Below are 25762 nucleotides of genomic sequence, written 5' to 3'. Positions count from 1 at the left end.
TCTACTACCACATGGCAAGTGGTACCGGAATGCCAGGTCAAAAAGGATTCTCAACACATTTTACCCCCAAGCCAGAAGTCTCCTGAACCTGGACTATTTGCATTGTGTGACCCTCCTCCCCACCCCCTACATATGTACCTACATGTACATACTACCTCAATAAGCCTGACTAACCGGTGTCTGTATATAGCCTTGCTACTGTTATTTTCAAATGTCTTTTTACTGTTGTTTTATGTCTTTACTTACTTACACACACACACCTTTTTTCACACTATTGGTTAGAGCCTGTAAGAAAGCATTTCACTGTAAGGTCTACACCTGTTGTATTCTGCGCAAGTGACAAATACACTTTGATTTGATCGAGGGCAATTCTTTATTATGTGAATTTCAACTCGGACTATGTACGACTTTACAACTGGTAATTACCACATATAGTCAAAGCGGCTCATGCCTCCACACGAGGACAACAACCGCCGGTGACCATAGCAATGGAGTAAATAAACATTTTCAACGTGTGAAAAGTGAATCGCTATAACACCATAAGCATGCATAAAGTATTTAGAGGAAACAAACGATTAACCCAAAAATAGATTAGAAAATAATGATATTTAGCTGATATTTGATATATTTAAATGATTTTTAATTACAATACAATAAAAAATAAACATAGGACATCACTACAAGTATATTTTATTCTTAAACATAATATCATTAAAGTAAAGCAAATAAACCAAAATAAGATGTACAAATCACTACACATGAATTGCCAGTGACAACAGTTTTAAAAGTTAAAACCTCTTAAAACCTCTTAGGGATAGTGAGAAGCTAGCGTCTCAAGTGGCCAATAGCCTTGGGAAATGCATAGTGCCAAATTCAAATAAAACGCGATAAAACTCAAACTTTCATTAAATCACACATGCAGGGTATTCAATTAAAGCTACACTCGTTGTGAATCCAGCCAACATGTCAGATTTTAAAAATGCTTTTCGGCGAAAGCATGAGAAGCTATTATCTGATTGCATGCACCCCCCGGAACCACCTGAATGAGTTGTAAACAAAATAATTAGCGTAGCCGGCGCTACACAAAACGCTGAAATAAAATATAAAACATGCATTACCTTTGACGAGCTTCTTTGTTGGCACTCCAATATGTCCCATAAACATCAAAATTGATCATTTTTTCCGATTAATTCCGTCCATGTATACCCAAAATGTCCATTTATAAAGCAGGTTTGATCCGGTAAAAAAACAGCTTTCCAAAACACAACGTCACTCCAAAACATTTCAAAAGTTGCCTATAAACTTTGCCAAAATATTTCAAACTACTTTTGTAATACAACTTTAGGTATTTTTAAACGTTAATAATCGATCAAATTGTAGACGGGGCAAACTGTATTCGATAGAGAAATTAAACAAAACATGCTCCTTTTTCCCTCTTGCGTAACTATCAACAGTGTAACATTGTTCCAGGATGTGCCTCTTCTTCGTTTCACCAATGATTAACTTCAACCTAATTCCAAAGACTGGTGACATCCTGTGGAAGTCGTAGGAACTGTAAAATGGTCGCCATCTAATTTCCCTTGGCAAAGACACCGAGGGAACGGTCTGAGGAAAAACATGTTTTTATTCTGAACAGTTTTTCCTTGGGGTTTTGCCTGCTACATAAATTATGTTATAGTCACAGACATGATTGAACCAGTTTTAGAAACTTCAGAGTGTTTTCTATCCACACCTACTAATCATATGCATAGAATATATTTCTGGCATGAGTAGCAGGAAGTTGAAATTGTGCACGCTATTTATCCAAAAGTGGAAATGCTGCCCCCTATCTCTATTAAGACCCCTTTTTTAAATGTTTGTCTCAAATGACAAACCAAATGTAACTGCCCGTAGCTCAGGACCTGAAGCAAGGATATGCATATTCCATTTGAAAGGAAACACCGAAGTTTGTTGAATTATGAAATTAATGTAGGAGACTATAACACATTTGATCTGGTAAAAGATAATACAAACAAAAATAAGAGAAAGTCCAGCACAGCAGGGGTTCAAACTGTAGAACCCAGTTCCTACGTTTGAATATAAAAATTGAATTAATAAAAAAAAACTATGCTACATTTTATCTCTGGGACCCTCAGTATGACAAATCAGAGCAACACTTTTGAATGTAAGTACATGATTTACCTTCAGAGATGAATGTATCAAACCAGTTGCCGTGATACAAGTTTTTTGTTGTGTACTCTCCTCAAACATGGTGTTTTTTGACTGTAATAGCTACTGTAAATATGGGTCAGTGCAGTTAGATTAACGATAATTTAAGCATTTTGCCCATATTTGATATGTCTATGTCCTGGAAATGTGTGCTGTTACTTACGTCATGCTAATCACATTAGTGCACGTTAACTCAGTACCTCAAATAAAATAAACAGAAAATGGTCAGGGGTTACAACTGTATACAGATGATACAGTTGTAAGAATACAATGCTTTTATTAAATATTTGACTTCAAGTATATATTGCAAGTATTTTGGATCTGGAAGCTTCATTAAATAGTACCCGAAAAAACACGTCTCAACGTCAACAGTGAAGAGGCGACTCAGGGATCCTGGCCTTCTATGCAGAGTTGTAAAGAAAAATACAAATCTCAGACTGGCCAATGAAAAGAAAGATTAAGATAAGCAAAAGAACACAGACACTGGACAGAGGAACTCTGCCTAGAAGGCCTGCATCCCGGAGTTGCCTCAACTGTTGATGTTGAGACTAATTGAGGACTTATGAGGTGTCTGATTCTCAAACTAGTCACTCTAATGTACTTGTCCTCTTGCTTAGATGTGCACTGGGGTCTCCCATTCCTCTTTCTATTCTGGTTAGAGCCAGTTTGCGCTGTTATGTGAAGGTGGTAGAGTATATCTTCAGTTTCTTGGCAGTTTTCGCATGGAATAGCCTTCATTTCTCAGAACAAGAATAGTTAGAGTTTCAGAAGAAAGTGCTTTGTTTCTGGCCATTTTGTGCCTGTAATCAAACCCACAAATGCTGAGGCTCCAGATACTCAACTAGTCTAAAGCCCAGTTTCATTGCTTCTTTAAATCAGGACAACAGTTTTCAGCTAAGGAAACATAATTGCAAAAGAGTTTTCTAATGATCAATTAGCATTTTAAAATTATAAATTTAGATTAGCTAACACAACGTGCCATTGGAACACAGGAGTGATTGTTGCTGATAATGGGCCTCTGTACGCCCATGTCGATATTCTATTAAAAATCTGCCGTTTCCAGCTACAATGTCTACACTGTATTTCTGATCAATTTGATGTTATTTTAATGGACATTTCTAAGTCACCCCGAACTTTTGAATAGTAGTGTAATTACTTAGCTCACTCCAAAATAGCACTCATAAAGGAGTTTCCCCTTTATCTCAAAAAATGTATTTGTCATCGAAGTCCATAAATTTAGACTAGTGATTACAAGGGTATATTTTGTGCAAGATCTTAAAAGTGAATATGTTTTACTTAATTTGATATACAACATTTGTGAGAGCTTTCTTCCATTACATTTCAGTAATATGTGCAAGCTAGCTGGTCTGTTTATGCCCTGAACAGATTGTGCTCTATTTCATTGCACTAGACGTCATCTTCACGGAGTCTTGCCACTCTACTGAATGGACATTTATGTTTGGGAGATTGCAAAATATTACCTTTTCATTCAAGACAGGATAAATATATTGTTTCGTTGCTAATAAAATATTTATTTACTTTTTCCTCAACTTGATCCTTTAACTTTATAGCAAGCCAAGTTGCACTGCAGAACAGCTAGCTAGGTAGCAAGCTAAAAGCTAAGGCTAGGTTGAAGATACAGTACCACGAGTAGCTAGCCACCGCCACCTAATAATAATAATAATAATAATAATAATAACAATTATCATAAACATCATTACTATCACAAACTTAACTAGGAGGCAAAAGTCATAATAGAATTTGCCTAACAGCCAATGTGTATTATTGAACATTACAATTAAAGTAGTACTCGCTTATTGAAATGGATAATTGTTAAAAAGTTGCTAGCTGTCCCATAAAGCCATAACAGAAAACGACATATTTTCATCATCTGTGGTTTGGAAACTTCTTGTACTTTATTAACATACTCTGACGGGGTCGTCACTAGTTACCACAGCCACAAAGTTAGAAAGAACGCCTACTCAAATCAAATTTTAATTGTCACATGCGTCAAATACAACAGTGAAATGCTTACTTACAAGCCCTTAACCAACAGTTCAAGAAAGTAAAGAAAATATTTACCAAATAAAAGAAAAGTAAAAAAAATAGCAAATGTAACAAAATAACAATGAAGCTATAGAGAGGGGATACAGGTACCGAGTCAATGTGCAGGGTTACAGGTTAGTTGAGGTAATTTTGGGGGAATTCCTCTGACACTGCCTGGTATACAAGCCAGATGGCAGGAAGCTTGGCCCAATTGATGTACTGGGCAGTAGTGCCTTGCGGTCAGAGGCCGAACTGTTGCCATACCAGGCAGTGATGCAGCTGTAGAACTTTTTGAGGCTCTGGGGTCCAACGCAAAATCTTTTTAGTCTCCTGAGGGGGAATAGGCTTTGTCGTGCCCTCTTCACGACTGTCTTGGGGTTGAGGGAGAGGTTGTTATCCTGGCACCACACGGCCAGGTCGCTGTCTCATCGCTGTCAGTGATCAGGCCTAACACTGTTGTGTCGTCGGCAAACTCAATGATGGAGTTCTGACTGGCAATGCAATCATGAGTGAACAGGGAGTACAGGAAGGGACTGAGCACACCTCTGAGGGGCCCCCGTGTGTTGTTACCTACCCTTACCACCTGGGGGTGGCCCGTCAGGAAGTCCAGGATCCAGTTGAGGAGGGAGGTGTTTAGTCCCAAGGTCTTTGGCTTAGTGATGAGCTTTGAGGGCACTATGATGTTGAATGCTGAGCTGTAGTCAATGAATAGCATTCTCACATAGGTGGTATTTTTGTCCAGATGCAAAATGGCAGTGTGGAGTGCAATAGAGGTTGTGTCATCTGTGGATCTGTTGGGGTGGTATGGAAATTGGAGTGGGTCTAGGGTTTCTGGGATGATGGTGTTGATGTGAACCATGATCAGCATTTCAAAGTGCTTGGGGTCGGTAGTGGAATGGAACCATGACATCAGGAACCAAAACTCCTCCGTAGTGATCCGACACATGATAGCTAAATCAGCTGTTCAATTTAACTTACGGCATGTCAACTGAGCCAGGATCACAGTCAAATGGATTGCGAAGTATTTCTCAAAGTAATCTTTCAAGCGTTGGAGGTGAGCAGTCATCACTTGTAAGTAAGTAGACTTGCACGAGCCTTGGATTGGGCGAGCCGGAACGGCTCATAAAGCAGAAGCCTATGTCCTGTTTCTGTAGCATCAGGCAGCTTGATGTACAAGTACACGCCCTGAACAGGACACTAGTCTATCGCAGGGCCTTACCCTCAATCAATCTCAATGCTGGGTGCCAAACGGCAACGAACCAGGTCCCACTTTCGTATGACTCGGCCAGGGATTGAACCTTCCAATCTCAGGGCGGACACTCTAATGACAAGACCACTCGTATGGGACACTTACTGATGCTGTTTTCTGTTAGAAACATGCACACCCAAGGGATGGGGGCATGAAATTCTTTCCTCTGAATCCACTGATTTGGTCACTTATCTGTAGAATGTTTTTGTATTTCCCCTGCGTCTTACGTTTAGTTCGTTCAATTTCTCAAATATGTATGGCAATGTAACAGTTTGCTTAATTCACTGCTTGAGCACACTCCGCCAACACTGATGTCATATATTCCGTGTCTGAATCCTGGCATAGGAAGTCCACCAAAAATTGTGAAATTTCCATCCCCAATAGCATTTGTCTTGACGGAAAATGTAAAAGGGGGAGGAATTGCAATATACTGTAGAGATAGCCTGCAGAGTTCTGTCATACTATCTAGGTCTATGCCCAAACAGTTTGAGCTTCTACTTTTAAAGATCCATCTCTCCAGAAATAAGTCCTTCACTGTTGCAGTTTGTTATAGACCCCCCCTTCAGCTCCCAGCTGTGCCCTGGACACCATATGTGAATTGTTTGCCCCCCATCTATCGTCAGAGTTTGAACTGCTAGGTGACATAAATTGGGATATGATTAATACCCCGGCCATCCTACAATCTAAGCTAGATGCCCTCAATCTCAAACAAATTATTAAATCAAATCATCAAATCAAATTTATTTATATAGCCCTTCGTACATCAGCTGATATCTCAAAGTGCTGTACAGAAACCCAGCCTAAAACCCCAAACAGCAAGCAATGCAGGTGTAGAAGCACGGTGGCTAGGAAAAACTCCCTAGAAAGGCCAAAACCTAGGAAGAAACCTGGAGAGGAACCAGGCTATGTGGGGTGGCCAGTCCTCTTCTGGCTGTGCCGGGTGGAGATTATAACAGAACATGGCCAAGATGTTCAAATGTTCATAAATGACCAGCATGGTCGTATAATAATAAGGCAGAACAGTTGAAACTGGAGCAGCAGCACGGCCAGGTGGACTGGGGACAGCAAGGAGTCATCATGTCAGGTAATCCTGAGACATGGTCCTAGGGCTCAGGTCCTCCGAGAGAGAGAAAGAAAGAGAGAAAGAGAGAATTAGAGAGAGCACACTTAAATTCACACAGGACACCGAATAGACAGGAGAAGTACTCCAGATATATCAAACTGACCCTAGCCCCCCGACACATAAAGTACTGCAGCATAAATACTAAACAGGAAGAATAGAACCCCACCACTTTGCCAAAGCACAGCCACCACACCACTAGAGGGATATCTTCAACCACCAACTTACCATCCTGAGACAAGGCTGAGTATAGCCCACAAAGATCTCCGCCACGGCACAACCCAATTATGAAGGAACCTACCAGGTCCAACCCCAAATTTGGGACACTGTGAAACGCTAGCAAAATTAAATGCATGCTCTTTAACTGATCGCTGCCCGCACCCGCCCGCCCGACTAGCATCACTACTCTGGACGGATCTGACTTAGAATATGTGGACAACTACAAATACCTAGGTGTCTGGCTAGACTGTAAACTCTCCTTCCAGACTCACATTAAGCATCTCCAATCCAATGTTAAATCTAGAATCGGCTTCCTATTTCGCAATAAAGCCTCCTTTCCTCATGCTGCCAAACATACCCTCGTAAAACTGACTATCCTACCGATCCTCGACTTCGGCGATGTCATTTACAAAATAGCCTCCAACACTCTACTCAGCAAATTGGATGCAGTCTATCACAGTGCCATCCGTTTTGTCACCAAAGCCCCATATACTACCCACCACTGCGACCTGTATGCTCTCGTTGGCTGGCCCTCACTAAATATTTGTTGCAAAACCCACTGGCTCCAGGTCATCTAAGTCTTTGCTAGGTAAAGCTCCGCCTTATATCAGCTTACTGGTCGCCATAGCAACACTCACCCGTAGCACACGCTCCAGCAGGTATATTTCACTGGTCACCCCCAAAGCCAACACCACCTTTGGCCGCATTTCCTTCCAGTTCTCTGCTGTCAATGACTGGAACAAATAGCAAAAATCACTGAAGCTAGAGACTTATATCTCCCTCACTAACTTTTAGCATTAGCTGTCAGAGCAGCTTAACGATCGCTGCAGCTGTACACAGCCCATCCAACCAACTACCTACCTAATCCCCATATTTGTTTTAGTTTTTCTGCTCTTTTGCACACCAGTATTTTCACTTGCACATCCTCATCAGCACATATATCAATTTAGCATGTAAATTGCTAAATTGTAATTACTTTGCCACTATTAGCCTATTCATTGCCTTACCTCCTACTTAATTTGCACACACTGTATACAGATGTTTCTATTGTTATTGACTGTACATTTGTTGATGCCATGTGTAACTCGGTGTTTTTGTCGCACTGATTTGCTTTATCTTGGCCAGGTCACAGTTGTAAATGAGAACTTGATTTAAACTGGCCTACCTAGTTAAATAAAGTGAAATAAATAAAAATTCCAATGTTACATCCATAAATAGAACATTATCATGCTCTGATCCCATATCTCCACGTAGTTTTGCAAACAGGCGTGCGCACAGTTAATGTGGTTTGATGTAGTTTACAATCGAAGTTACCTGCTGCAGTATATCACCTGAGTTCTGTGCTTAGATCTTTTGCCACCAGTTGCTCTCGGAGATAGATGGAGCCCCATCTGTGCAAAAGCCCACCATCCGATACCTTGTAGAATCTGTTTTTTTGCACATCCCCGGTGCCGTTTCATTCTCGGGAATCGTGAGACAGAACTGTGTGGGTATGGGGGTGTCGGTGTGTGTGTCGGCCCTCACAGCTAACGTCCCTTTGGAGAACATAAACTGGGGAGTTTGAGTTCAGACAGTTTCCTCTTGATTACTAGCAATGGCATAACTTATTTGTTTAACAGTATTATATGACAAAGATAATGATGTGAGTTTCTATGCCTCTGCCTCCCCACACATTGTTTTCACCATATCAATTGTGGCCGGTAATATCAAAGTCTGCAATAGTGTGTGGTTTCATGGCGTAGTGGGCCTAGAAAATCAGCATGGGAATTATTTTTCCATGATTTAAGGGCACTCTCTGGTTTCTTTTATATTTTAATAATTTAGATTTTTAAAGTTAACCACATTACAATGATGGGGGGGGGGTTGCTGAAGAGTATTTCTGTCTTTAATAAAGTGTGGGGAAAAACTCATTCTGATAGGCTGGGCCTAGCTCCCCAGTGGGTTGGCCTAGCTTCCAAGTGGGTGGGCTTATGGCTGCACCCATGTTTGTGAAATCCATAGATTAGGGCCTAATAAATTTATTTCAACATGATTAACTCTCCAGCAACCCCATTTTCAAATTCGGCAACCCCATATGGGGTCACAATCCATAGTTTGAGAAACGCTGGTTTATGGGTAATGTGAATGAGGTTTTACATGTACCTGCTGATGTCTCACCATGTAGGCTACGTTGTGTCGAGCGTGGTGGAATGAAAATGCATCTCAATCAAGGATAACGTGTCGTGGGCTGACCCCGCCAACTTTGCCCCGTTCCTTGTGCCGCAACGAGGGGTACTTGAATCATTTGGGGATTGATTTCTTATTAACGTCGGCATGTTTTCCTTTCAGGCTTGTCGATGTCAAGATCACTTTTCAACTTAAAGGAATCAACCTGCAAACAGTGCGCACACATGAGTTACCGGACTGTTATGTATTTTTTGTTACGGTAAGGTTCCTTTGTTGTGTTTAAACGTGTAACCCCATCATCATGCCCATGGAGCGCTGTTGGTACTGTTAGACCATTTTTAATCCGTTTTCAGTTGTCTCTTTCTCTAGATCACATTTGATAACCAGTGTCACAGCGGAAAGATAAAAATATTCCTTGACATTGATGCACTGAGCAGTGCGTGCAAAAACTGGACGATTTCAGGGACTGGTAAGTATAGTTAAGTTTGAGTTATTAAGAAACCAATTTGTTCATCAGGATTAATTGTCCTGAGTAATTAAATAAACACAGTATGTTCAAATACTTGAGGTGCCGTTAAGTAGGTGTGCATGCAAAGCAATGCACATCTCCAGATTTCTTACTCATATTATTATAATTATTTGATTTATTCCGCTCGTTCCAGCATTTAAATTACTTAAGCTATTAACATGAAACCAACTTCCAAATGTGCAGACCGACCCAACTTATTTTTGATATTGTATACTTTTGTACTACAGCAATATTTAAATGAAGTCACAATACATTTCAATGGAAATAAAAGTGCCATAGACTTACACCATATATACAAAAGTAAGTGGACACCCCTTCAAATGAGTAGATTTGTATATTTCAGCCACACTCGTTGCTCGCAGGTGTATAAAATCGAGCACCCAGCCATGCAATCTCCATATACAAACGTTGGCAATACAATGGCCTTATTGAAGACCTGAGTGACTTTCTGCCCTGCTAGAGCAGCCCCGGTCAACTGTAAGTGCTGTTATTGTGAAGTAGAAACATCTAGGCACAACAACAGCTCAGCTGCGAAGTGGTAGGCCACACAAGCTCACAGATTTGGACCGCAGAGTCCTGAATACGTAGTGCAGAAAAAACATCTGTCCTCGGTTTCAACACTCACAACCTCTGGAAGCAACGTCAGCAAAATAAATGTTAATCGGGAGCTTCATTAAATGGGTTTCCAAGATCACCATACGCAATCCCGACAAGCGTCGGCTGGAGATGTGTAAAGCTAACCCCCATTGGACTGTGGACTGTTGAAACTGGAGCAGCAGCATGACCAGGTGGACTCGGGACAGCTGAGAATATATTCCCGTATTCATAGTGCCAACTGTAAAGTTTGGTGGAGGAGGAATAATGGTCTGGGGGTGGTTTTTCATGGCTCGGGCTGGGCCCCTTAGTTCCAGTGAAGGGACATCACGCTACAGCATACAATGGCATTCTAGACGATTCTGCGCTTCCAACTTTGTGGAAACAATTTTGGGAAGGCCCTTTCCTGTTTCCTGGTTTGCTGAGATCGGTGTGTAAGAACTTGACTGGCCTGCACAGAGCCCTGACCTTAACCCCATTGAACGCCTTTGGGATGAATTGGAACACCAACTTCCGAGCCAGGCCTAATCACCAGTGCCCGACCTCACTAGTGCTCTTGTGGCTGAATGGAAGAAAGTCCTCTCGGCAAGATTCCTTCAGTTAGTGGAAAGCCTTCCCAGAAGAGTGGAGGCTGTTATAACTACACTGAACAAAATTTTTAAAGCAACATGTAAAGTGTTGGTCCCATGGCCCACCCATGGCTGCACTCCTGCCCAGTCAAATGATAAATCATAGATTAGGGCATAATGAGTTAATTTAAATCCACTGATTTCCTTATATGAACTGTAACTCACTAAAATCTTAGAGATTTCTGAATGTTGCGTTTATATTTTTGGTGAGTATACATATGTTGGCATAACATAACTCGCTAACAGTAACTATTGAACCGTTTAGCTAGATACACCAAACCAACTTTCTCATTTTCAGGCTATCCTAATTTCAAGTTATTTAACTTTTATCAACTATAATTATACACATTTTCTTAAAATACGTCACCAACCGTAAATCTTAAACCATTCAAGCTAGAGATACTAAACCAACTTCCTCATGTTCAGGCTATCCTGACATCGAATTCTTAAACTTTTATCAACTATAACTATATGAAATTGCATGAATTTGCATAAAGAAACTACAAACAATAATTATTGAAAAGTTCAAGCTACAGTATAGGCACCAAACAAAATTCCACATGTTCAGGCTATCCTAACTTCAAATACTTAAATGTTTACACCAACAAAAAACACAAATGTACATGCATTTGCATAAATAACTCATCAATAGGAACTCGAACTGTTTAAGCTACTGTAGAGCCAAAAACCCAACCGTCACATATTCAGGCTATCCTAAATTCAAATTCTTATATAATTTTATCAACTATAACTATGCAATTTGCGTAAATCAGCATAGAATTTTTAACCAACAGTAATTGTTGAACCATTCAAGCTAGATCACATGTTCAGGCTATCCTAACTTCAAAATCGTAACTGTAACAACTATACAAATGTAACTAAATTAACATAAAATGACTCGCCAACAGTAACTATTGATCTGTTCAAGCTAGATACACCAAACCAATTTTACATGTTCAGGCTATCATAAATTCTAAATCTTCAAAAGATTTCAACAACTATACAAATTGTAATACTTTAATTCAGTTATTTTATGCAAGTGTAACTTGTCTTCCGTTCAAGCTAGAGACACCAAACCGTCTTTCACATGTTCATTGCATAAATTAGCATACAATTTCCCACCAACAGTAAGTATTGATCCTTTCAAGCTAGAGATCCTAAACCAATTTCCTCATGTTTAGGCTATCCTAACATCCAATTTTTAGACTTTTATCTTCTATAACTACATGAAATGGCATACATTTGAATAAAAAAACTGCAAATAGTCATTATTGAACCGTTCCAGCTGTAGGCACCAAACATACTTCCACATGTTCAGACTATCCTAACTTCAAATTCGTAAAAACTATACTATACAAATTCGCATACTTTAACATAATATAACTCACCAACAGTATCTCTTAAACCATTCAAGCTAGAGATACTAAACCAACTTCCTCATGTTCAGAGTATCCTAACTTCAAATTTAACCTACTTTAAATAAAAAATGTACATACATTTGCATAAATAACTCACCAACAGTAAATCCTGATCCGTTCAAATTTTGCCACCAAACCAACCTTTACATGTTCAGACTGTCCTAACCTCAAATTCCTACTTTGAACAAGTTCAACTGTACACATTTGCATAAATTATAATAAATGTATAACCCACCAACAGTAACTCTTGACACATTCAAGCTAGAGACATCAGCCTATCCTAACTTCAAATTCTCAAAAAACGAATCAACTGTAATTATAAACATTTGCATAAAATTACCAACCCACAGTAACTCTTGAACCGTTCAAGCTAGAGAAACCAAACCAAATTTCTCATGTTCAAGCTATCCTAACTTTAAACTCTTAACTTTTATCAACTATAATTGCATAAATTAATAAAATGTATACCTAAAGGTGTCCTAAAATTCTAAATCAAATAGTTAAATGATCCATCGTATGACTATCTTAAAACAATTCCATATGTTAGCTTGTTAACCCCCCATCCAACAGCTTAGACTTTTAGAGGCTAATAGCATACACTTACCCACTGACAGTAACTCTTGAACTGTTCAAGATTGAGACACCAAACCAACTTTCACAAGTTCAGGCTATCCTAACTTCACACTTTTTGTAAAACTTTTGTCAACTATAACACCAAACCAACTTCCACATTTTAAGACTATTCAATCAATCAATCCATCACAAGCTAGCATGCACACCATATTTTCTTCAGGGAATGTACTTTTCTAGTTTAGCCTGCCTTACTAGCTTTTGCTAGTAGAGGACAGTTGGTAAGTTGCTCTAGAGTGTTTACTAAATGACTGTAAAATGTACTTGAGTATAATTAGACTTTTGTACTCTATTTGAACTAGGTCTCGTATAAGTCCAAATCCAACCATAATGTTTCTTCTCTATACAACCGATACTGAAGACTTCCAATGTTGACACTGTGACACTGTCAAAAGCCTCAAAGCCTTGGAAGCATGGGAAGAGTTTTGTAACCCAATTATGTAACCCATGTGTCTTTATCTGTTTCAGCTCAGAAGAACACACACTACCTTCTGGTGTTTGATGGCTTTGTCATACTGGTTTGCCTGACCTCGGCCGTGCTGTGCACACGCTCCATCGTTCTGGCAGTCAAATTACTGCAGGTCAGTTAATGATACATTATGGAAGTTTAGTTGCTAATTATATCCATCACATTTCGGCTTGAAAGGTCAATGTTGGCTGTATGGTTAATACACATGTGTGATGTGAATTTCTTGTCTCATAAAACCCAACTTGTGTTTTAGATAAAATAATATACGCTTTGCTCATGGGTGCGATGTCATTTCTGGACAATATTTATCTCCATTTAGAGGGATCCCTTTTGGCTCAAAAGCCAAGTTGTAGGTGTTCTGGAGCTTGACCCCTCACTGGCCAATAAGAATGTGCTCCATGGCTAAATATGTGGTTGCTTCAAGTTGAGTATTTACAGTCTTTTATGTATTGTGTTGTAATCAACTCCAATTGCAATATTCCATTATGGCCTAGTTTGTTAAATAGCCTACAGAAACAAAATAACAAAATATATGTAGGCCAGTCCTATCTTCGCTTAATGTGTTGAACATGTTTGCAGTCCACATTGTAAGAAGCCTAATTGCATGGATTCAATATGGAAATATATAGTTAAACCTAGCATTCACACTGATATACTGTAGGTGCTAGGCCTACTGTAAATTGCATTATGGCTGAGCCATGGACATGCCAAACATTGTCAATAAGCAAGATTAAATTCACTATTGATAAGGCTTTAAGATTGAATAATTCTGCTCAAAATGAAACAAGACTTGTTTTAAATTAGCTATGTCTAAATGCCCCATAAACAACCTTCATTGGAGGGAACGGAGGCTATGCAATTATATCTTCTTTTTTATTTTATTTTATTGAATATCCCTAACTTACAATATACTTGCAATGAAGCCGCTCAACAACTACACCACACCAGTCATCCAACAGACTCCCATTCAGAGAAACACACAGAAGCATCCAGGGTCAATGCCCTGCTCAAGGGCACGTTGACATATCTCCCACCAGGCCAGAAAACGTGAACCCGAACCCTCTAAGACCCCCCCCCATGGTCTCCCTATGGCTGTTCCTCAACCATCCGAGACCACTCCCACAGTCCCCCCCCACCAAAAAAAAAAGACAATGAATTACATTCCCCACCCCCGAGAACCCCTAAAGAGAAAAAAGAAAAGACAAGAAACAGCAAACAACACCGCAACAAAAACAAAGGACATCAAGGACAACTAAAATCATAACAGCAATGCCAACTGTATTTGTTGGAGTGCATGTCTGGCACTATTACGTGTGTGTGTGTGTCCGTCTATGCGTGTATTTGAATGAGTGTGTGTATATGCATGTGTACAAAGACCTGCACGGCATCAGCCTCATCTTTGACCATCATTCTATCTCCCACACAGCATTTCCACTCCCACTTATCTCCAATTACACATCCCAACCCTCAGCCCATCCCACCCATCTCTGCTGGTCACCCTCTATGGATTTCTATGCAACATATATCTTTCATCTATACTGTGATGTTTAACGTGCAATTCCAATCTATCTAATCGAATAGAATCCACACATTGCGAGTTGAAGATAAATACTTTTACTAAGAGTATTAGTAATTGACTAACCCGGTCTCTCCAGATCTCCTAACAGTACTATTTCTAGGGTCAATTTTAGAGGGTCAATTTTAGGGTCATTTTCAGCCATTCCAGAACCTGAGACCAAGAAACAGGCTACCTGAGGGTAATACCAAAATAAATAATCTATTGATTCTGTATCCTCAGAAGAAAATCTGCAGAGCTTTGATGATTTTATGACCCAAATTTTCAGCATTTTGTTGGTGGCAAGAATTCTATAATAATTTTAGCTGAAAAGCACTTGAATCTTGCGTAGTTTTATGTATCAACTCATACACCCTGTACCATGGGATCAGTACATCAAAAATCTCTTCAACTATTTTGCAACCTGTATGGCACAGTTGTCAACATGCTGGTCCTCAAATGAAACTGGTATACTTTCCTATTTATGCCATTTTTATTATTCCGCCAGTTTTGATCCTTTATATTGGGCAGACAGACGAGTCCCTACCTCTTCCCGCTGCCGCCTCCATTTTTGGGGTAATGTTGTAATCAATTCGTTGTACTCTAGGATTGAGCAGACCTTCCCATACAATTCTGATAACTCCATGAGGGACATAAATATAACTATTAGCTCTACTATTTCAATTTGCAATATAATTTAAGAACAAAATACCCCTTTCAAACATCTTTCCCATAAATACAGTTTTTTTTTATCAACCAGCACATTTGAGTTCAGCCATAATATTTGTTTTAATATTTGTTCTATCTTTTCAGGGGGGTGAAATTGAAATTGTAGCCAACTCTGGAAAGCTTGTTAGAAAAATAGAGATACTTTGAAAAAGTATCATTTTCAATTAATAGAAAATGAGACATGGCAATCTGCACAAAAGCAAAAAGGCCATTTTTAAAACAATGGATGTAGTAATCTACTTAAGAACTATTTAGGGTTCAAGTAAAACTTTTGAATACATTAAGCTTTTAGAGGATTGGTGCTTTATATTTAATAATCTCAACCCACCCAATTCATTTTATTTATATTTATATTGATTGTCTGGTTTAGCGTCCCAGATAAAGCTAAATTTGTTTTGCTCATATGATTTCAAAAATGAATCAGGAACAGGCAGCACCATAAGTAAATGAGTAAACTGAGATATGACTAAGGAGTTAATCAGGGCAATTTTCCATAAATAGACAGGCATTTACCTCCATGGTTGCAGGATCTTGTCAATTTTTACAAGATTTCTATTGAAATTCATTGTGGAGAGCTTATTTATATATTTTGAGATATGAATACCAAGTAGGTCTACTTCACCATCAGCACTTTTTATAGGTAAACTGCAGGGTAATGTAAAAGTTTAATTTTTTATAGATCCAATACGTAACATTGTACACTAATCATAATTAGGTTTTAGACCAGATAGTACAACAAAGTAATCTAGATCTTCAATGAGACATTGCAGGGATCTAGCTTGCGGACTTAATATACAACTTGAGTTATCAGCATACATGGACACCTTTGTTTTTAAGCATTGGATTTTTAATCCTCTAATGTTGTTATTGGATCTGATTTTAATAGCTTGCATTTCGATGGCCATAGCGAAAAGATATGGTGACAGTGGACACCATTGTTTAACTCCTGTTGACAATTCAAACTCTCTTGAGAAGTAGCCGGTATTTACTATTTTACACCTGGGGTTGATATACATTATTTTTACCCATTTTATAAGAGAATCATGGAAATTTAAAAAATCCAGGCATTTATAAATAAAATCCAGTCTTAATCAAATGCCTGCTATAATCTGTTATAAATGCCTGGCTTCTTTTAGATGTTTCATGATGTTCTATTATTTCCATGAGTTGTCATATATTAACTCCAATGTATCGTCCATGTAAAAAAACCTGTCTGATAAGGATGAACAATACCTGGTAAACCCTTTTAATTCTGAGTCCTATGCATTTCACTAGTATTTTTGCATCACAACATTGAAGTGTAAGGGGGCATTCCGTTTTTTAGATAGACTAGATCTTTATATTTTCCATCTGGGTCTTGTTTTAATAATAGAGAAATCAGAACTTCCTGCTGAGTACCTGACAGACTACCATTTCTACAGGAGTAGTTAAAACAATCTAACAATGGAGCTTGAAGTATATCAATAAAGGCTTGATATACCTCTACCGGTATGCCATCAAGCCCTAGGGATTTTCCAGACTGAAAGGATTTAATAGCCTCAAAGTTCTTCCTCTGTAATATGGCATTTGCAGTGATCTTTGTGTACATCGGTTAACTTCTTAAGGTATGGGGGGCAGCATTTTCACTTTTGGATAAATAGCGTGCCCAATTTCAACTTCCTGCTACTCATGCCAAGAATATAAGATATGCATATTATTAGTAGTGACATGATTATTGAATCATGTCTGTGAGTATAATAGAACTTATGTAGCAGGCAAAACCCCGAGGACTAACCGTTCCAAAAATAATTTTTTGAGGTCTGTCTGTTCAGTGAATTCTCATTGGGAAACGATATTTCTTAGGACTTGTTTTCAGTTCCTACCGCTTCCACTGGATGTCACCACTCTTTGGAATTGGATTGAGGTTATTCCTTTGTGCAATGAAGAAGTACGGCCATCTAGGAAATGGGTGAAACTGTTGAGAGCGGTTTGTTGTCTTCCTGTATTGAACACAGATAGACCCGTCTTCAATTTGATCGATTATTAACGTTAAAAGTTGTATTACAAAAGTAGTTTGAAATGTTTTGGCAAAGTTTACAGGCAACTTTTGAGATATTTTGTAGTGACTTTGCGCAATTTGGAAGCTGTTTTGTTCTGGATCAAATGTGCCAAATAAATGGACATTTTGGATTGATATGGATGGATTTAATCGAACAAAAGGACCAATTGTGATTTTTATGGAACATATTGGAGTGCCAACAAAAGAAGCTCGTCAAAGGAAAGGCATGTTTTATATTTTATTTCTGCGTTTTGTGTAGCGCCTGCAGGGTTGAAATATGCTACTCTCTTTGTTTACTGTTGTGCTATCATCAGATAATAGCTGGATTCACAACTATTGTAGCTTTAATTTAGTATCTTACATGTGTGATTTAACCACTTAAGCCTACCCGCTACTTTTTCGAACATTCTGTTAAAAATCGCGCAACATTTCAGCGTCCTGCTACTCATGCCAGGAATATAGTATATGCATATGATTAGTATGTGTGGATAGAAAACACTCTGACGTTTCTAAAACTGGTTAAACGTGTGTCTCATCAAAAAGTGGAAGAAAAACTGATCACCAAAATCTGGGAAAAATATCAATCCGCCACTTGCATGTATTGTCTATGGGGAAGCAAATTACATGGGGCTGAGATTGCAAGTCCTACAGCTTCCACACGATGTCGCCAGTCTTGTCAATTGCCTGGGCTTTGTTTCTTGGTCAAACGAGTAAGAGAGAGCCCATTCCTTCCGGTCTCCGACAGGATGTTTTGGAGGAGAAATTTCCGAACATGATTTGAAGACGTGGAGCTATTCAATACACATCGCCCCGTGATCAATTTGATAGATTATTAACGTTTACTAATACCTAAAGTTGGATTACAAAAGTATTTCGAAGTGTTTTGTGAAAGTTTATCGTCGACGTTTTTAATTTTAAAAAATGACGTTGCGTTTTAAAACGGCATTTTTTCCTGGATCACACACTTTTCATAGATCGATATTTAGGGTATATATGGACCGATTTAATCGAAAAAAAGACCCAATAGTGATGTTTATGGGACATCTAGGAGTGCCAACAAAGAAGATCGTCAAAGGTAATGAATGTTTTATATTTTATTTCTGCGTTTTGTGTAGCGCCGGCTATGCTAATTATTTTGTTTACGTCCCCTTCAGGTATTTCGGGGTGTTGCATGCTATCAGATAATAGCTTCTCATGCTTTCGCCGAAAAGCATTTTAAAAATCTCACTTGTTGGCTGGATTCACAACGAGTGTAGCTTTAATTCAGTACCCTGCATGTGTGTTTTAATGAACGTTTGAGTTTTAACGAGTGCTATTAGCATTTAGCATAGCGCATTTGCATTTCCAGATGGCTAGATGGGACGCATGCGTGTCGGGTGGGCTTAACAGGTTAAACAAGATATTTTGTCACAAAACGATGCTCGACTATGCATATAATTGACAGCTTTGGAAAGAAAACACTCTGACGTTTCCAAAACTGCAAAGATATTATCTGTGAGTGCCACAGAACTGATGCTACAGGCGAAACCAAGATGACATTTCAAACAGGAAATGCCCCAGATTTTGAAGGCGCTGTGTTCCAATGTCTCCTTATATGGCTGTGAATGCGCCAGGGAATGAGCTTACACTTTCTGTCGTTTCCCCAAGGTGTCTGCAGCATTGTGACGTATTTGTAGGCATATCATTGGAAGACTGACCAATTTACACTACATCTACCAGGTGCTCGCTTGGTGTCCTCCGTCGCAATTATTGCGTAATCTCCAGCTGAGTGTATTTTTCCATTTGCTTCCGAGGAGAAACCCAACTGCCACGAATGATTTATCATCGAATAGATATGTGAAAAACACCTTGAGGATGATTCTAAAAAACGTTTGCCATGTTTCTGTCGATATTATGGAGTTAATTTGGAAAAATGTTCGGCGTTGTAATGACTGAATTTTCGGGGTTTTTTCTTAGTCAAACGTGATGAACAAAACGGAGTGATTTCTCCTACACAAATAATATTTTGGGAAAAACTGAACATTTGCTATCTAACTGAGAGTCTCCTCATTGAAAACATCCGAAGTTCTTCAAAGGTAAATTATTTTATTTGAATGCTTTTCTTGTTTTTGTGAAAATGTTGCCTGCTGAATGCTAGGCTTAATGCTATGCTAGCTATCAATACTCTTACACAAATGCTTGTGTAGCTATGGATGAAAAGCATATTTTGAAAATCTGAGATGATAGTGTTGTTAACAAAAGGCTAAGCTTGTGAGTGAATATATTTCTTTCATTTCATTTGCGATTTTCATGAATAGTTAACGTTGCGTTATGGTAATGAGCTTGAGGCTATGATTACGCTCCCGGATATGGGATTGCTCGACGCAAGAAGTTAATGCAACCGCGGTGTCAGATTTCAAAAGAACTTTACGGAGAAAGCAAACCATGCAATAATCTGAGTACAGCCTTTAGACAACAAAGCAGCCAAAAAGATTCCCACCATATTGGGTAGTAAACATTACTCAGTAATAGCATTTTAAATATTCACTTACCTTTGATGATCTTCATCAGACTGCACTCCCAGGAATCCCAGTTCCACCATAAATGTTTGATTTGTTCGATAATGTCCATCAGTTATGTCCAAATATCTTCTTTTGTTAGGGCGTTTGGTAAACAAATCCAAAAGCACGTTCAGGTCGAGCCAAACGTTGGACAAAAAGTTGAAAAAGTTCCGTTACAGCCCGTAGAAACATGCCAAACTAAGTATGGAATCAATCTTTAGTATGTTTTTAACATAAAACGTAATTAATGTTCCAAAAGGACAATTCCTTTGTCTGTACAATTGAAGTGGAACCTTTCACGTGAGCGCGCCAGACCGAGGCTGTGGCACTCTGCCAGACCACTCAAAACAAAAGCCCCTCCTTTATAGTAGAATCCTCAAAACAGGTTCTAAATACTGTTGACATCTAGTGGATGCCTTGGGAAGTGAAACATAACTAATATCACCCTGTATCTTCAATGGGGGCTGAGTTGAAAAACTACAAATCTCAGATTTCCCACTTCCTGGTTGTATTTTTCTCAGGTTTTTGCCTGCCATATGAGTTATGTTATACTCACAGACATCATTCAAATAGTTTTAGAAAAGTCAGAGTGTTTTCTATCCAATACTAATAATAATATGCATATATTAGCATCTGGGACAGAGTAGGAGGCAGTTCACTCTGCGCACGCTATTCATCCAAAAGTGAAAATGCTGCCCCCTATCCCAAAAAGGTTAACATAAATCTTCAATAATGCTTCAACCGGACAATTCCTTTGTCTGTAGAAATGCAATGGAACACAGCTACCTCTCATGGGAGAGAGAATGAGCTCATGTCCTTCTGGCAGACCTCTTACTCAATCAGCTCTCATTCTCTCCTCCTTCACAGTAGAATCCTCTAACAATGTTCTAAAGACTGTTGACATCTAGTGGAAGCCTCAGGAAGTGCAATCGGACCAAATGTACACTCTCTTGGATAGGCAAAGAGTTGAAAAACTACAAACCTCAGATTAACTATGAGTTAACACTATCAATAAAATTCCCAGCTGCGCCTGAAACTGCGAGCGCTTTATGCTGGGAATGCGGAGAAAATTCAGGAAAAGTGACAGACACAAACATATGTGCAACAAAGGGCTCTGCATGAGAATGGTGCCGGCTCACCTGGGGTGACGCCAGAGCACCCTGCCTGCTGCCTCGGCACCTAACCAGCAGTGTGACCTCTGTGGCCACAGATGGTGCACGAGCGGGAACCCCCTCCGGTCTCCCTGCGCCCCTCCCAGCTCCATGGGTATCGGAGAGGGGGTGCGGGAGGATGTAACCACCAGACCCCGATCTGGACGTCTGCGAATAGCGACCAGATTATCCAGCTGGATGGACAGATCCACCAGCTGGTCGAAAGTGAGGTTGGTGTCTCTGCAGGCCAGCTCCCGAAGGACGTCCTGGCACAGACTGCAGCGGTAATGGTCGATCAGAGCTCTGTTGTTCCATCCCGTGCCGGCAGCCAGGGCAACCCCCTGGGAGCTCCTCGTCTCCTTCCTCAGATGGTAGAGGCACTCACCCACCGCTCTGCCCTCTGGTGGGTGGTCGAAGATTGCCTGGAAACGGCGGGTGAACTCCTCAAAATGGTCATCTCCCTCTCTCCACACGGCATTGGCCCACTCCAGGCACGAGACGAGGGCAGACACCTTCTCACGGTCCGATGGAGCTGGGTGGACCGTGGCCACGGTCCATTGAGGCACTTAACACTGTGTTATAGTCTCCTACCATAATGATTTGATCATTTGTTGCCTGTAAGTTCAATAAGTTTATATAAATATTTTCAAAGAAGTATGGATCACCCTGATTTGGACCATATAGATTAATGAGCCAAATCTCTTTTTCATCCACTTTCATATTCAAAAAGATCCACCTTCCTTGTGAATCATTCCTGACTATTTTCTCTTTCAGATCAACAATTTTGTTAAATTAATATCGTCACACCTTTTGAGTTCATTTGTCCATGACAGAAAACATGTTCACCTCCCCATTCCTTTTTCCACGCAACTTCATCTAAGGATGTAGAGTCAGTTTCCTTTAAACAGTATATGTTATATTCCTTTTCTTTTAGCCACGTAAAGACGGATCTTTTTTTATAATCTGCTAAACCGTTGCAATTATAACTGACTATAGTTATTTCACCCTTTACCATAACTAGATACTATTCTCAGTCTAAATTGACCATAATTAGGCCTTGTAAAGTTACTGCCATCAGAGGTATTATGACGGTCAAAATTAGAGCTTTCAAATGTCTGGTATTTAGAATTCAAGAAATAGGTTCTAGCAATATTTGTTTTATTCCCTTGCCTGTTTGACTGTGAGCCAATGCCACAGACGTTAGAAAATTGAGACAAGCTATTATGCGTGTAGTAAATCTGAGTAGGTTGGTGTGTATGATATTGGATGGGATTTAGTGAGTGTGTACGATGTCTGTATAAGAGTAAGACTATAATGTCTGCTGTCCAAATAAACAATAACTCTGCCACTTTGCATGGTTGAGTGTCTATGTGTGTAACATGTAGTGTGTGTAGTCTTAATATTCAAGATGACAATTGTAATCCATATCGTTGCATCAAAATTGCCTTTAACATCATTGAAAAACACATCCCAGCATTTCCATAGCAATTGACGTTTCACATGATCATGAAAGAGGCCTTGAAAGAGACGGCTTCACTACATTACAAATGTATTCCGTACAATATTATTATTCCCTAATGGCCCTATTCTGATATCTTCCCCTTGCTTGTTGTAAACATATATAAACATGTAGACAAAGACATCAAAAAGATAGACAAATGAGAAACATATTCAATTATATATATATATATATATATATATATATATATATATAAAACAGTTCTCGACAATTGAGAGATGTGGGAGAGGAGAGAAGGGAAAGAGAAGAGAGCGAGATCAGGTGTATATGTAAGCAAGCATGTAATTGAGTACGTGTGTGTTCATATCCACTTCATAGTGTTTAGATATTTTTACAGCTCCCATACTTTATTTATTTCGTAACCTGAAGTCCCTGTAGAATTTAGTACAGCTATGGTGTTATGGAGCTGTCTCAGAATAGCTGTCCATCTATAAAGAGTTTGTCCACAAGGAGAAAGGCACGCTTACCCTTCTCCCTTTGTACCAGATACAGTCTCTTACGATATTTGTTTATCTCCCTTGAAAATTGGTCATTGAGACCGAATTTGGTCCCATTATGCTACCTTCCCCTGCTTTTGATCAGCTCTTTTTGTTGGTAGTGTTCACTTTTTGTGATGATTGGTCGGGGACCCTTGGTCTTGCTGCTCCAAGTTTGTGTGCTCGGTGGAAAGCCACCTTGTTTACAGTCTCTCTAGGAAGTTAAGGCGGATTGCATGAATTCTCTGATCGCGCCCTCTGGATTATTGGATGCGTCCTCAGGAATCCCAGACCAGAAAATCATATTTTTTCACGCATGCTACGACTTTGTCTAGTAGCGACTCCTTCATCACCCTGTTTTCCCTGAGTAGACAATCCATGTTGGAATCGTGGATTTTTACCTTGGCTGTAAGTACATTGTTCTCTCCTTGGAGCATGAGAATTTCACTCTGGTTAAACACCAAACTCCCCCTCAGCCCTGCTACCTTCTCACACAACTTTTCAAGTGTTGCATGAATTCCAGCCAGAGCACCGTCCTGTTCTTCTACGGTAAGTAAATTGTCCGTGTCTGAAGATGAATCTGTTTTTCTTTTTTAGGGGGGGTTAAAGTTCTTTTGTGAGGTAGTCAGATCTTTCCATGATGGAGTATGTTGTTCCTCCATAGCGTAAAGCTATTGGTACTCGTCAATTTCCCTCAGGATCTCCTTAGTATCCAGGTTGGCTTTACTGCAACCAGTTATTTTATGAAAAGATAACAATGAGTCTTTCCCACGACGACGACAGGTGTCTGTAGTACCGCCAGCTAGCACTCACGGAATCCACTCAAAAACACGTTTGGTATTAATATTTAATTAATAGCGGTTTCGTTTTAATCAAAACTAACAAACCAAGTGTTTTCCAGCATAGTGTTCAGGTGCGCACTCTTGGTTTTTAATCAAATGAAATGAAAAACAATCAATATTTTTTTAAAGAAACAATAATTATGAACAGGATGGTGTCAAAAACATTATATGATAAATCATATCTCTGGTTCAATGGCATTTGCACATTTGCACGTCTATACAAAATACTAAGATCCTGACAATTGTATCATTGCCTATAGTACCAGTCAAAAGTTTGGACAATAACTTATTTATTTTTCTTTATTCTACACATGGAATGCTTCTCCGACCGTCTTGAAGGTGTTCCCACATATGCTGTGCACTTGGCTGCTTTTCCTTCACTCTGCAGTCCAACTCATCCCAAACCATCTCATGTGCCCGAGATGGCATAGCAGTTCAGACGTCTTTTGTCCTCGTCTTGTCGTGTCGTATATATATATATATATTTTACAACTTTTTTCACATACATTTTATTTTTATTTTCCATCAACTCATCTTCAATACACTCTCCTGCAACCTGCCTTACCAATTGATATGTATAAATACGTATTATTTACCTCAAATCTGCAATCCTCCAAGAAGCTAGCCAGAAACTCCAAGAAGCTAGCCAGGAGCTAGCCAGAAGCTAATCAGAAGCTAGTTAGCTTCTTTACTGGCAACTCGTTAGTATTCAGCTAACCACGGTTTGTGGTCATCAGCTATCCTTTAACTCGAAACTCTATCGCCAGTTTTGTACTGCGCAGCGCGGCTCGGAACGGAACATACCGGACCGATTTTTCTCTCCATGTCCCTGGATTTCAGCTGCTCTCTGGACATTCACTCCCGGATCTCACAGCTAGCTGGCTGCTATCCGTGTGTCTATCTGCTTTCGTCGATTCCGGAGCAAACATCAATTACTCCGGAGCTAGCCAGCTCCGTCAATCACTCCTGAGCTCCGTCAATCACTCCTGGGCTGCAGTCACCTATCCGGACCCGCTTTACTGCCTACGCGGAGCCCCACCGGCCTTCACAACTGGACTGCCGACGTTATCTACCCGAAGGAGATCCGGCTGGCTCCTCCGTCGCGACGTTACCTGAACGCCCATCTGCGGCCTGCTAACCGTTAGCTGTCTTACCGGCTGCTCTCAGAATAGACAATCGGACTATTTATTTATTTTTATTATTATTATGTTTCTTCTTGGGCCTCTATAACTATATCTATTGTTTTTATTTTTTTGTTGTGTGATTTGGACTAATCCCCTCTACAACACGGAACTCCACTAATCTACTGACGGAACGCAAGAGGTGGCTAACAACAGACCTCCATCCTATGCTAGCTTGCTACCGATGTCCTGGCTAGCTGTCTAAATCGCCGTGACCCCCAAACCAACCTCTCCACTCCCTGGACCCTTTTGATCACTCGACTAAGGATGCCTCTCCCTTAATGTCAATATGTCTTGTCCATTGCTGTTCTGGTTAGTGTTTATTGGCTTATTTCACTGTAGAGCCTCTAGTCCTGCTCACTATACCTTATCCAACTTATTAGTTCCACCACCCACACATGCAATGACATCTCCTGGTTTCAATGATGTTTCTAGAGACAATATCTCTTCTTCA

General features: G+C 39.7%; 1 protein-coding gene across 3 annotated transcripts in view; it reads left to right on the top strand.

Moving 5' to 3' along the window:
- mcoln2 (mucolipin TRP cation channel 2) overlaps positions 1-25762 on the top strand; it is an 80117-nt gene that overhangs the window by 11331 nt on the left and 43024 nt on the right. For all 3 annotated transcript variants that reach the window (XM_029677068.2, XM_029677070.2, XM_029677067.2), the window contains exons 6-8: positions 9171-9267; positions 9378-9477; positions 13277-13389. In XM_029677068.2, the coding sequence (XP_029532928.1) occupies positions 9171-9267; positions 9378-9477; positions 13277-13389 (310 nt within the window). The remainder of the gene's footprint in view (positions 1-9170; positions 9268-9377; positions 9478-13276; positions 13390-25762) is intronic.

This window comes from Oncorhynchus nerka, linkage group LG13 (assembly GCF_034236695.1).
Source record: "Oncorhynchus nerka isolate Pitt River linkage group LG13, Oner_Uvic_2.0, whole genome shotgun sequence".
In the NCBI taxonomy this organism is placed as follows: Eukaryota; Metazoa; Chordata; class Actinopteri; order Salmoniformes; family Salmonidae; genus Oncorhynchus; species Oncorhynchus nerka.
The sequence above is the reverse complement of the archived record's forward strand: the minus strand, read 5'-3'. Positions and strand labels throughout refer to the sequence as shown.